Source organism: Euprymna scolopes, chromosome 45 (assembly GCF_053919585.1).
Source record: "Euprymna scolopes isolate OS-2025 chromosome 45, ASM5391958v1, whole genome shotgun sequence".
NCBI lineage: Eukaryota > Metazoa > Mollusca > Cephalopoda > Sepiida > Sepiolidae > Euprymna > Euprymna scolopes.
In genome coordinates, this window is record NC_136526.1 from 38,081,808 (window position 1) to 38,096,470 (window position 14,663).

At 34.5% G+C, this 14,663-nt stretch overlaps 1 protein-coding gene across 1 annotated transcript in view; it reads right to left on the minus strand.

Moving 5' to 3' along the window:
* Positions 1–1,691: 1,691 nt before the first annotated feature.
* The window catches only part of LOC145269459 (collagenase 3-like), a 23,305-nt gene continuing 10,333 nt past the window's right edge, over positions 1,692–14,663 (minus strand). The window contains exons 5-11 of the mRNA XM_080125135.1: positions 14,334–14,470; positions 12,275–12,520; positions 9,372–9,524; positions 6,913–7,068; positions 5,153–5,301; positions 4,017–4,165; positions 1,692–1,869 (exon numbers count right to left, since the gene is read on the minus strand). Of these exons, the coding sequence (XP_079981261.1) occupies positions 1,785–1,869; positions 4,017–4,165; positions 5,153–5,301; positions 6,913–7,068; positions 9,372–9,524; positions 12,275–12,520; positions 14,334–14,470 (1,075 nt within the window). The 3' untranslated portion in view covers positions 1,692–1,784. The remainder of the gene's footprint in view (positions 1,870–4,016; positions 4,166–5,152; positions 5,302–6,912; positions 7,069–9,371; positions 9,525–12,274; positions 12,521–14,333; positions 14,471–14,663) is intronic.

Consider the following 14,663-nt stretch of genomic DNA (forward strand, 5'->3'; position numbering starts at 1 on the left):
ACTTTACGGACTGAGCATATAACTCTTGCGTTCTTTATAACTTTTTTACAGTGGTTGCTGGCAGTCCTGAAAGCAGCTGTAGTCTCAGTGCATCTATTACGTTGGTAACTATGGAAAAAGTGATTTCTGTGCGCAATGGCAGCAGCACATTCGAGAGAGACCCACGGCTGGCTGTTAGCTTTTTGCCGGAATTTTTCCGAGGGTATGAAACGGTCTATACCTACAATTAACCATTCGATCAGGTCTGATAATATAGAGGACACACCCTTTTTAAACATGGAACGCAGAGGTAGATCTGATATAAATGTACGGAAGCTATCCCAGTCAGCCATAGAGTATCGATATACTGTACGATGGAGAGGTACATCTGCGGATTTATTACAGTTTATTTTTATCGTAACTGATACAACAGAATGGTCGCGTTGTTTATTTTTTTTTACGGTGCAGTAGTTGCTGGCAGTTCTGAAATCGGCTTTAGCCTCAAGACATCTATTACGATGGAAGCAATGGAAAAAGTGATTTGATGGCAGCGACGCATTCTGGAGAGAACCACGGCTGGCTGTTAGTTTTTTGCTGGAACTTTTTCGAAGGTATGAAACGGTCTATACCTACAATTAACCATTCCGTAAGGTCTGATATTATAGAGGACACATCCTTATTAAACATGGAATGCAGATGTAGATCTGATATAAATGTACAGAAGCTATCCTAGTCAGCCATAGTGTATCGATATACTGTACGATGGAGAGGTACGTCTGAGGACTTATTACATTTCGTTTTTATCTTAACTGATACTCTCGGAAGATCCCAGTGGAGACAACAAGGAAAATGAACATATCTCAGGGCAAGGCGTGAGAAAAACTTTCTAGGAGACTTGCGTACTGGTCGTCCGTGTTGGGCACACGCGTGGGTTCGTGAACAATCTAAGTAAGGTCATAAGCAATGGAGAAATGGTGGCAGAACCTCCCCTCGTCATCGGTCTTGTTTGAGTGGGTTAACCATTCAACATTGTGAACATTGAAGCCTCCAAATATGTAAATGTTAGCCGAAGGATGAGCAGACAGGATGTGGTCAATTTTCTCAGATATGCTTTTAGAAATAGTAACTCCGCTGTTGTGGAGGAGGGGCGATAAAGAGCAAATACAAACCTAGGCGTGTGAGCAAGTGCAACCCGGAAGCACATATAGGGTAATTTAGAATCTTCTCTGGAGATCTCACTACCACATGGCAAGCTATTTTTAATGTAGGCACATATTCCATGGCCATGGCGATCTTTGGGGTCAGATTTGGAAGTTAAGTCAGAGTATCCTTTAATTACGAACTCATGAACGAACGATGGAAATTAATTATGTGGTGGTCCTGGATATGACCTTAAACTATATCCGATGGTGAGACCCCAGCTTGCGGACTTTGGGCAGCGTGGAGCCAACCTTTAATTACCAGTGCTCCCAGGTCCAATCTGACCCGGAGTGGTAGTACCTGTGGGTTAAATAGAAAACGACTTGAAAAAAAACAAACAAATATATTCTATAAAAATACTTTTCTTCAAAATCACTGGATTTGGCATTAAATAACCTGAAAAGGGTTGATATGCTGTAAAACAAACAAAACTAACCAACCAAACTAATTATGTGGTAAAATAATTCGGTATAAATTTCTATGATAAAAATAAAAAAGAAAACAAGACTGGATATTTTTAAATATATTTTATTAATAAATTAATAAATTATCATGGACAATTCGTACATAAATTGGCCACCATTATTTTTCATGTGAAAGGCAAGTTAATTCTGGCATTTGTTGAAAGCCAGATTGGTTGGCTTTCCTCTGATGCTTACAACTCTTACGTCGTTTGGCATTGTGTAGGCTCTGAAAGAAAGAATAAAAAGAGAGAAACGTTAGAGAATGCGATGATCATTAACTAATCGTTTATTATTAGTAAATCGTTCTTTATTGGCATAAGTTGTAACGTGTATAGGATATACGGTAATATTACGCTATTCACCTACTCATCCTGACTATGCGTTTCATCATATGTAACTATAATTGGAGTTAATAGCTAAAGTAACGCGCTTTTCATATACTTTAATTTACACTTCTCAGCTGCCTATGTTGTTTTATCGTTTATAATTATCATAAGATTTAATGACATAAGTTTAAACGCGCTTATCATATACTTTTCGCTCGCCCTACATACGTATCAGTTGGTATCAAAACCAAAGCAGAATATGATGAAAGTAAAAATATAATAGATAAACCCCATAATTTATTGTACCATACGTGTTCACACTGAAACACTTATCAGATTATTCTGTGGATCTATATTAAAAAAAAAAAACCTTGTTAAACTTTGTGACATATTTCCATTCTATGGAGGTCAGGCGCGAACGAACACCCCATAATTTTATTGTACCATATTTCTTCAAACTGAAAAATAATTATCAAAGTATACTTACGCAGATAGATATGAAAGGTCTTTATTAAAGTTTGTGCCTATTTCATTTCTATGGAGTCCAGGTGCAAACGCAGACCCCACAATTTTATTATACCGTCCCTATTTAAGTTCAAACATACTTATCAAAGTATTCTTATGTACATCTATATCAAAAACACTTGTAAGTGTTTTGTTTTTTTAATTTTTAAATTTTTTATTTCCATACTTTGTGGACCAGGGGCGAACGCAGACCCCACAATTTTAATTAACCACAGTTCTGCCAGATCAAACATACCCATTCCTGCGTCACGATATATCTTCTATCATTATATGTAATCAGTTTTTTAAAATAGTCAACCATATAGGAGCCTATTCGTGACCAGACACACACAGAGAGACATTCAGCTTTATATATATATATATATATATATATATATATATATATATATATATATATATATATATATATATATATATATATATACATAAATACATACGGACATGCATATATACATATATATATATACAGACAAATATACATATATACACATACATATATATATATACATAGATATATATATATACATATATATACATACATATATATATACATACATATACATATATATATATACATACATATGCATACATGAAGATTGCAACGTCTTGTCAGACGAGTGCTACTCCCGCGGCCACTGATAGTCCATGTGCCCATGTATATATATATATATATATAGATATATATATATATATATCTTTACATATACATACATATATATATATAAATGTACATACATATATATAAGTACATACATATATATAAATACACACACATATATATAAATACATACATACATGCATACATACATACATATATGTATAAGTACATAAATACACGCATGCATACATACATAAATATATATATATATAAATACATACATACACGTATGCATACATACATATATATATAAATACATACATAAATGCATGCATACGTACATATATATAAATACATATATACATACATACATATATACATACATGATGATTGCAACGTCTTGTCAGACGAGTGCCACTCCCTCAGACATTTAAAATCCATGAGCCCAAATGTCTGAGGGAGTATCTATACAAATATGATGTTACAGAGTCTTAGATTTGTACGACAGCTAAGTCTCTCTCTCGCTTCAAAATGTTGAGATCCAGCAACAAGCAAGAGCAAGATAGTCAGCAACAAATTAAACTGCAGACCAGCTCAATGCGGGTACTGGTCTTCCGCTTTATGATTTTTTAAATCAGAGATTTGCTTCTCCTAGAAAGATTGCCTTCGCCACGGCTTACGGGAGCCCTCTCTACCCCAATACACATATACACACACACACAAATATACCCGAATACACATATACACACACACACACAAATATACACGGCCAACTATACATACATACATACATACATGCATACATACATACATGCATGCATACATACATATAATATAATCATCTTTTACCAGCAAAGGTCGTATAGGTATTTTAACAGTATTTTAACGGTATTTTAACGGTATTTTAACGGTATCGCTACTTACTTATCCTTCACGATGAATTGGACTTTGTTATCGGACGAAATGGCTGCGTCGATTCTGCTGGGAATATTTAGAAAAAAGTCGCTTGTTTTGTACCCTCTGTAGGGAGCAACAGTTTCATAGTACGGCATGAATTCAACGAAATATCCATCCTGCAAAGAAATAAACAAACAAAATAAATGACATTCGTACAGTAATGAAAATGTGTAACTGCCTATCTGTGTATGATTTTTAATTAATATATTCAATACGTCTCCTCGTACGATCTGGCGACTGATGTAATACGTGTCCAATATGTAGATAAGATATGGTTGTAGTAAGTCGAGTGTCTGTGCTTAAGCATCGTGCGTTAAACGAATATTTTTTTAACTTCCACGGTTGGAAAAAAACACAAAGCATTCATAAGAAATGGTGTTCTTATGTTTCTCTTGATGATATCTCCAATTTATTAAAATTTAAATAAATACAGGTCACCAATTTGTCAAGGCCAAAAGCTACCCGAGGATGAAGCTTAATGAGATGGAACGATTACAGCTTAAAAAGATGAAGAACTTTGTGGGAGGATTAACAAACAAACAAAAAAAAGCAAATACTTAATTAAAAATCAATCAAAAGGACGCGGCATCTATTCCAAAAATCTCGCCGTAATTTTACATTCAAATAAAGACGGTATTTATTCACGAAGTAAACTTTAATCGTAAAATCCTGGCGTTATGAATATTCTGAAAATTATTTTTTTCAAATTTTTTGTAGCTTAAAGCCATTTCCATTTAAAAAAAAAATGTGTTTTGTATATTTTTATAATGAATAATCTTTAACTCCCATGATTAGAAAACCCAATGAAGTCACAGGAAAGGTATTCCTATGTTTCTCTAAATAAACACTGCTTTGAAACAGGTGTAAGCAACTACATTACCATATATGGCAGGGAAATCAGAATAATTAAAGTATTTTTTATTCTAGTATTTAGTAGAAATTTCGAGGTTGGTATCTGGAGGGATGAACTCTTAGTTTTCGTTAAAAAAAAATCAGTTAAGGAGAAGGAACACTCTGATGTAAAGAAAAAACACTTGAGGTCTACTGTCTGCTCTAAAAAGTGTCATCATCATCATCTGTATATAGGTTAAATTTGTACAAACCTTCACAAGAAATATCCTTTCGCCATGGAAATTGTACAGCATTGCACATTCGGGTTTCTGGACATATTTGTTGGTAAATCGTTTAGGAAAATCTTTCACCAGTCTGAACTGTCCGTAGTGACTGAGAGTGTAGGCCCATACTTGGTTATCTGAATAATAATAATAATAATAATAATAATAATAATAATAATAATGATAATAAAAATAATAATAATAATAATAATAATAATAATAATAATAATAATAATAATAACACGAGAATCACAAAATCCTATGGGATATGGTATACAAATGGATAAAGCCATCCAAGCAAGAAGACCGGACGTAATAATTAACAAGAAAGAAAAATCCTGCCAAATCGTAGACTTTACTGTCCCAGCTGGCAACAAGATAAATATCAAAGAAAAGGAGAAACGACGCAAATACACAGAGCTAGCCAGAGAGCTGAAAGGGATATGGATGATGAAAAAAAAAAATAAAATAACGATAGTACCTATAATAGTAGGAGCACTAGGAACAATTCGGAAAAACTGTGAGAAGAGAATGGGAGAAATTGGAATCAGAGGAATGGCTGGAAAGATACACCGAATAACAATAATGAAAACAGCTGAAATATTAAGGAAAACCTTGGAATGCGGAAACTAATACATGAGCCACGTGCGCGGGTCAGATGAGCTACTGAGGAGACAAAACACAAACCGTTGCATGGAACCAAGAACATTGAAGCTGCATATCTATATGTTCTCCATCCCCTTCCCCATCATCCAATCACTCCCCCAAGAATGATTAAAAATAGTCGAGAAGGCTCAAGGACGATGGAAAGACTGAGGAGAGAGCACTGACCAGACCTCCGTTGGACAAATGCCAAAAGAACTGGTACCTTGGGGAGGCTTATTGCCGCTCAAACTCCAGTGAAGACCAATGACCGCTGCTAGCGAGAAATCAACGGTAAGCTGTTTCGATAACGCAAATTCATTTGCAAATTTTATCGAAAGAGGTGGGGAGTACCGGAAATTTGGGGAGATTTGTTGTCACTCGGCTTCCAGGGAACGCCTCAAGTTGTTTTCAAGGAGAATTTTTTTTTATGACCTGTGCGAAAGCTCCTTATGAGCCAATAATAATAAGTTATGAATGCTATGTGGTCTTTGATCGAAATAATAAGCTATACGGAAATTTAAATGGCATTGCTATTTTTTTTTACACGGGAGTCAATGCTTATCAAGGCCCGAAAGCCACTCGAGGATAAGTGTCAACGTACGATAGTCACCGAGACAACAGTGTATTAACAGTGATGGAAAGGAGTCAAACATGAACTTGTTTAAATTGGATTTGAAGACGATCATATTGTAGTCAACTGGGAAGCAGGCATGCGGAACAGAGTTCCAAAGGCGGACAGTTCTGGGAAAGAAGCGTTATTCATGGAATTTGCGTTTAGAGTTAGGCACAGAGAGAGTGGGGGAAACTGTTGATAGTGGTTGTAGTTAGACGAGCTTTTTTTTTTGTTTTTGAAAGTTTGGCAAGGGGGAACTATAGATTGAAGGTTAAATTAACACCTGCCATGATAATAGCGATAGAACAATGACATGCTCGAAAGGGAAGAGAAAAGGGGACCATCTACTAGATTTCGAAGCTGGTTTTGAGCTTTGTCAAGACAGAATAGGATGTAACGAGCAAATCCTTTCATGTTTTATTTCATCCTTTCTCATTTCCTATTTTACGACGCTGATACACGTAAGATTAAACGACATAAATAAACTTACCCTTAAATAAATAAGCTTTGCTGAAGTCCTTAGAATATACTGCGGCATGTACAGTGTTAGGACCGTCGTAGAAGAGGTTTTGGATCGCCATTTTCTGTCCAGTTCGTCCATCAATAACTTTGCCATTGTCAACAAACACGAAGTCGTTTTCGTCAACTGAAAGAGAAAAAATTATTAAAACCTGTTAAAACTTGTCTTGCACACGCACACACACACACACACACACACAAACACACACACGAACGCGCGTGCACACACACACACACACACACACACACACACACACACACATACACACAAAATGTCGGGTTTAAATATAGATCTACCAATTTGTGGGACAATTGCAAGCAAGTTTGGCTTGTCTACGTAGCATCTACATAGCACCGAGGATTCGATTCTTATTCGTTTTGTCATTGTGTTGCAAGGTTTTTTTCTTTTTCTTTTTTTTTTTTTAATTAAGGATGCCTGTCACAAAGAAATCTTTTCCTAGTGAGTCTTCTTTACATTATACTCATCAGTGCAGCAAATTCGTTCAGCACATGGTACTTAACTTTCCTTAACTTTTGTTAAACTAAACTAAGATTTGACTTGAAACGACATAATTTGCTAAAGAATCCGTTACACAAGTATCGCCACCCTCGTCTTATTTTCGACTAGGGGGCGGCCTTTTCTGGTGGTAAAATAAACTAAAATATATTTTAATTCATGCAGATCTCGTATTTATTATTACAGAGCAAAGTCTCTACAGAATATTATATTGTACCTAATATATAGTAAGGATTGAAAAATAACTTTATCAGTTGAAACCGAAAAATTTAGCGTTCACGTCGTGTTCCCTACCGATGCAGACATTAAGAGACAGATAAGAAAGGTTAAATATTAAACTACTTGAAAAAAGAATGAATTGAATTTGGGCATGCGCAGAAAGAAATAGAAATATGTCTGCAAGTTGGAATGAATATTTTGCATTTCAACTTGTCGATATGTGTCTGTCCACGTTGTTCATCCATCAAAGATTTTACTCGCGATAAACCATCTTTAGTGTGTGACTACTATTTCCTGTTAATTTCAGTATTACGTGAGCGGTAGTTTAAGATTTTTAGAGTTCATCAGTTAAATATTTACCCTGAGACACAGATAGATTCACACATACATCTACTGTTTTATATATACAGAAAATAAGATAATAATTCATAGTAAAAGTAGTTTGAGGGTCGCTGGAGTGCAAGCTAATTATTGGAGACATTGCTCGATAACAGGCGTGGTTATGTAAATATTAATTAAATTTTCTGTACGTACAGTATCACAAAAAACATCATCATCACAAATATTAACTAATGAGAAACGAATTATCTCCCTTTATAGTTACTCTTTATCGGTTAAAGAATCTTTAAAACCATTTCCTCTCGAAATATTAAAAAAAAACATGGCTGTCTGTTTACGGTTTCAAATTGGCTATTTTATTTTATATTTAAAAAAAATTATGTTAAGAGGAGACTGTAAGTTTTTTATTATAGTTTATTTTTAAAATTAAAAAAAAAACGACTTGCAAGTGAATTTACGTCTGTTCCTTTATATATAAAAACTATTATGTAAAAGTTTATTGTACAAAAACTTATTCAGAAAACCAAAACAAAAACAAAACAGTATGTGTTGCATTTTCATGAAAAAAAATGTAAACTTTGTAAACTAATTCCTTTTAACTTTAAAAGGTTAAAAACCACTTTGTTAAAAAAAAATTGTTTTAAATTCGTCGTTATTTTTTAATTTTATTTTTTATTCATAATGTGTTTTAACATTTTTCAACTACTGTGGATTTTTTAGTTTTAGTAAATATTTTTTCAATAGAAACTTTCACTAATTATTTCCAAGTGATAAACAGGAGGGTTTCTCTTAGATAAAAAGAAAATAGCAGGGGAAGGGTTGCCCAGTTTCGCCTGGTCGTAAAATACGCTTAAATATGATATTTTAATTTGTCCAAATTTCTTATATAGAGTCGTAATTTCAAAAGTAAAAAAAAATATGTATCTGGGTGCCATCAGCTAGAATCGAACCCGAAAGCAAAACTGTAGCATTCAAAGCTTGTGACGTTACCACTGTACCAACGTGACACGCACATAAACTGATATAAAACAAATTAACATGTATGCCCAAAATTAACAACAATTATTTTTCAATTTTGACCCTTTTTGGCCCCTTAAAAACTATTTTAACCGGCTAACGACCCATAAAAGTACGGCCCATACAAAATTCAATCATTTGATGCCCCTAGCCCTGCTCTGTGGTTTTTAGTTTCGGAAGAGATAGAGTTTTAAAATATGAAGAGACAGACAGATAGCTATAGTGAATTTTATATATTAGATTTCGTAAAGTCTCATATGTGAGATTCATTCTATTTTTTTGTGGACATTTCGAAAAAAAAAATATAGCGAATCTCTGATTAAGAAAACACTACTTACTTCTCATGGCCGCGTCGATGCTTCTGTACACGTGGTTGCAAAAACCTTTGCCTCGAGGTGGGGATGTTGTCGTTGTACTACGTGGAGTGCTTGTCGGGGTTGTTTTTTTCGTTTTGCTTGTGGTGGTTGTGATTGGTCCATTTGGATTCTTACCTGTAAACACAGAAGAAAAGAAAATTAAAGTATTTTTTTAAAAAAATGGTATATCACGTGTGTAGAAAAGAATAAAGCAGGATTATGAACTTAGTCTAAGAAAATCTCGTGCGATTGTAACAATCCCACTTTATATGATAATGGAAATAGATCAACCTCTGTCCCATCAACGAAATGTTGCATCCCTCTGCCTGTTTTACAAGTATTTTGATGGTAGGTTCTCCGACGAACTCCAAACTCTTGTTCCCCCCTAAACGTCATCCACAAACCCAACAAGCAGCAAAATCCCACCCCCACACAGTAGAGATCCTCGGATGTAAGGAAGCTTTCTACTCTAATAGTTTCTTCCCTGGGGCTGCTAGACTTTGAAAGTCCCTTCCGGGTTCCTGCTTCTCTGGCTGCACTGATATTTTTTTTTACACAGTGATCACCACTTATCAAGGCCCGGAAGCCACTCAGGGATAAGGGTTATTGCAAGTACATTACGTTAGTGTGGAGATTTGATGAAGTGTTTACTTAAGGGGGCGGTTCATTAGGAATTTGTTAAAGTTGGACTTGAAGACATCCAAGTTGTAGTCCGGTGGGAAGCAGGCAGACGGAACAGAGTTCCACAGGCGTGCAGTTCTAAGAAAGAAGCTTTGTTCATGGAATCCGCGTTTTGATTTAGCCACAGATAAAGAGTGGGGGAAATTTTTCACAGTGGATTCAGCTAGACGGGTGTTTTTCGTGAAAGATTGGCGAGGGGGGACCAGAGATTGGAGATTGGAAGTTCATGTGTAATGTAAACAGACTTCTTGCTACTCAACCCCCTACACAATACCCCTGCAAATTATGTCCCAGATAGTAGCACCATACATCAAAGTGGTACTGTGCATTCTTTGGGTTGAAATGAAAATACAAAAAAATAAAACAAAAAGGACGAAAAACTTTGAAAATGTCAGCTTGATGTTTGATTCTTACACGCTATTTTTAATACTTCAACCATGTTCTTTACCAGAAAAAATAAATCCTATTTTTTTAAATAATAATACATATTTCCACTGGGTGCAAAGCAGAATCCTAGATAACATTAAGCGTTCAAGAAAAATAATGCTGACTAAGCAAAATGTTATCAACACAAACATAACGGGAACATTTTCATACTTGTCTAAACAAAAACAGTTAGTTTGCATGTTCATAAGGAAGTCACCACTTATCTAGTCCCGAAGACCACTCGAGGATAAGCGTTAATGAATGTAAGGTGGTAGTGTACTAATCGTTGATTTAATAGATTGGGTAGAATTCGATTATTCCAGCCTACATGCAATTGTAGTAGTAGTAGAACCAATATAGCTGTTATTTTTATTATTAATAGTAGTAGTAGTAGTAGTAGTAGTAGTAGTCATGGTTCGTGTTTTTGTTTTCTGTTTTTCCTAATTGAACCTATAAATAACATCGGTTCTTTAAAATGTCACAGTGAGTGCAGAAGAATTGTTTGTTATTGCAAGATTTGGATTTTAAAAATTTTGTAGTAAATAATTAGTCTTTTCAATGCAAAATAGTTTTCTATAAAAACGTAAAGTAATATACTTTAATCGATGGTAGAACATTCTTACCATTATGTTAATTTTAAAGAAATTATCATAAACTTGACATGTCGAGTTAAGCTTCTTCTTATATATATATATATATATATATATATATATATATATATATATATATATATATATATATATATATAATTATATATATATATAATTATATATATAATTATATGTATTATTATTATTATTATTATTATTATTATTATTATTATTATTATTATTATTATTATCCGTATTCGCTTTGGCCGTTATCATGCTGTGCACCCGTAAAAAAATGGAATATTCAAAATAAACCTTGTCAACCCTTAAAAGGAATAGTGGAATGTTCCAAATAAATATTCTCTAATAAAACAACAAAAAATTGGTGGCGCTCTAAAGGCAAAACCAATAAAAATGATTTGTTCAAAGTGTAGTATCTGTTCTTCAGATGATACATTTCAAATTCGAGTTATTATTATTATTATTATTATTATTATCATTATTATTATCATTATTATTATTTTCATTATTATTTTCATTATTATTATCATTTTAATTATTATTATCATTATTATTAATAATAATATTAATATTATTATTAATATTATTACTATTATTATTATTATTTATATTTATTATTATTAATTTGTCATTTTATCGCATATCAACAATTTATTGAGATACGTGAGAGAAGAGAGTGGATACGTAGTTAACGACACGGACATAAAACTGGAGGTGGCACGTTCGAATCCAGTTCCTTCCACCGAAATATTTTAATCAAACCTACACCTGACATTGTGTCCGATCCCCTAGAGAGGAGGTAAATGAATGCTGATTTTAAAGAAATCATTACAAATTTGACAAGAATTAAGCTTCTTCTTTTTGTTGCTGTTATTGTTGTCTTTCTTCTTCTTCTTCTTCTTCTTCTTATTATTATTATTATTATTATGCTTATTATTATTATTGTTATTATTATTAAGTTTGTCATATCAACCATTTACTTAGTTATGTAAGAGAGGACGATTGATAAGTGGTTAACGACGCAGACTAAAAATCTACAGATGGCATGTTCGAATCCAGTTCTTTCCACAGAAATATTTTAATCTAGCCCACACCTGACATTGTCTCCGACCCCCTCCCCCCAGAGGGGAGGTAAATGAATACAGTAATGATAGTAAACCTTCTTACCGTAAAGTTTTTGAATTCCGGCCACATCGTCCTTGTGCAGTGTGAAACCGTCGGGAAACGTCTGATAATAAGGCGCCATTATGGATTTCGGCTCAGCAGAGTGACCAAGGCCGAGGGCGTGACCGAATTCGTGGGCAGCCACCGTCTCCAAATGTGTCCCGCTGGTTTTATCGTTCACCCAGTTTTCGTCATCATCAAAATGGGTGCGGCCATTTCTGGGGAAGAAAGCGTGCGCCAAAACACCTCCTGATAAAGAAAAAAAAAAGAAAAAGAAGATAATAAGTGGGAAGACAAAAGGAAAAAAGAAAAGGAAAGAAGGGGTTGAGAAGTAGAGGGTGAAGACGAAAAAAAAAAGAAGGAAAGGTCGATTTAAAAAAAAAATCAAACTAAAATCAAGAGGACTATTATTCTCATTTTTATTAGTTGTTGTTTCACGACGTTTCGGCCAACTATTCCTCTGGCCTTCGTCAGGTGATAGAGACGTTGAATCTCTACGGTTCCAGATGAGCATTGTCTGAAGATAGCGGTTTCAATCCTACCCAAATCCGGTCAGAGGCTTACTTGGCCAAAACATGGAGAGACGACAACAACTACGGATGGCAGTGATTGCTGAGAATGCAGTTAGGAGATTCGAAGTTCCTATCCGTCGCGATTACCACCTGACGAAGGCCAGAGGAATAGTTGGCCGAAACGTCGTGAAACAACAACTAATAAAGATGAGAATAATAGTCCCAAATAAATAAATTAATATGAATAATACTCATCTCAATAATTAATTCCAATTTAAAAAATAATTAAATCAAGAGATGTGAGGACGTTTTTGCTTTACTGCTGCGTAATGTATTGTTTTGCCAGAGAACCTTGTTGAGTTCTAAAGATGATATACATGAAAGAACTGGAATTGACCTACTATATCATTTTGTGAACGGAATGGCCCATAAAATATAGCTACGTTTTGGTTTTCAAACGATAACCAGAAAAATTAATGAAATAAGTATTATTATTATTATTATTATTATTATTATTATTATTATTATTATTATTATTATTATTATTATTATTATTATATATCGGATATATTGGGAGGTGTGTAAGAAGGTTGGGGTGAAGCGTGCTGTAAAATGCTTTGAGGAGGTGCCTGATGAAGTGAGAACAAGTCAGAATGGTGGGACAAAAGTGCCATAACGACCAAGCAATTGGAACATAATCGTTTTGATTTGGTCGTAATTGACAAAGTCTCAAAAAACTGGCAGATTGTAGACTTTTCAGTGCCCTGGGACAGGAATGTGAGAGAGAAGGAGAATACACCGGTTTAAAACACAAATAATCCCGATCGTAGTTGGTACACTAGGAGTAATATCAAGTCGCCTGGAAGGACAATTGAAAAAACTACAAATCCCCGATGTTTTAGGAAGCCTTCAGACCTCTGCTATTGTAGGTACCACCAAAATCCTTAGGAAACCCCTTGATCTTTGAAGCTCCTGGATTGACGCCGGGATTGAGGGAAATCCTCTGGAAATGAAACCCATCCCTTTCCAGAGAGACGTTGATAAACGAAATCAGAATTATTATTATTATTATCATAATTATCATTATTATTATTATTATTATTATTATTATATTGAAATAATAATTACGGGTGTTGTTCTATGGACAGAATGGCCCATAAAAAGTGGTTTTGTATTAGAAAGATAATAAGAAAACTGAATCACACTCAGTGAAATGTTGCTTAATTAGGAAAAAAAAAAGATATTCAAAATTCGAACATAATATTTATTAGTATATTGTATTGCGGAAGCTTTCTTGATTCGAAACAGATGGTATCGGGTAATCTAAATTTCAATAATAAGAGTGAGGATTAAAGAGAGAGGGGGAGAGAGAAAGAGAGGGAGAAAGAGAGCGAGAGGGAGAGAAAGAGAAAGAGAGAGAGAACGAAAGAGATGGAGAGAAATAGAGAGAGAAGAGAGAGAGAAAGAAAGAAAGAGAGAGAGAAGTGGGTGAGCAAGAGAGAGAGAGATAGAGAGAGAGAGAAGTGGATCAGCAAGAGTTGTCAACCTACCTCTTCCGTCAAATGGATGATTGTCGCCGTGATTCTTTTTCCCAAATATAATATCCAGAGTTGGTTTACCTGAAGTCTCTCGGAATTGAAGTGGGGTTACATCGGCCCAACGCTTAAGACCTTTGCGCATCGCACGTCTGAAAAAAAGGGTAAAAAAAAAAAAAAAGGCGAATGTAATTTTGGACATAACAACGTCTCCTCTAAGATCATGTCGCTAAGATAACCACGTCGAAAGGGACAAAAAAAATACGAATCTTTTCTCTGTCATACAGAAACTGAGACATGTGCGTGCGAGTATTATGTTTTTTTTTTCTAAACAGTTTACTTCTT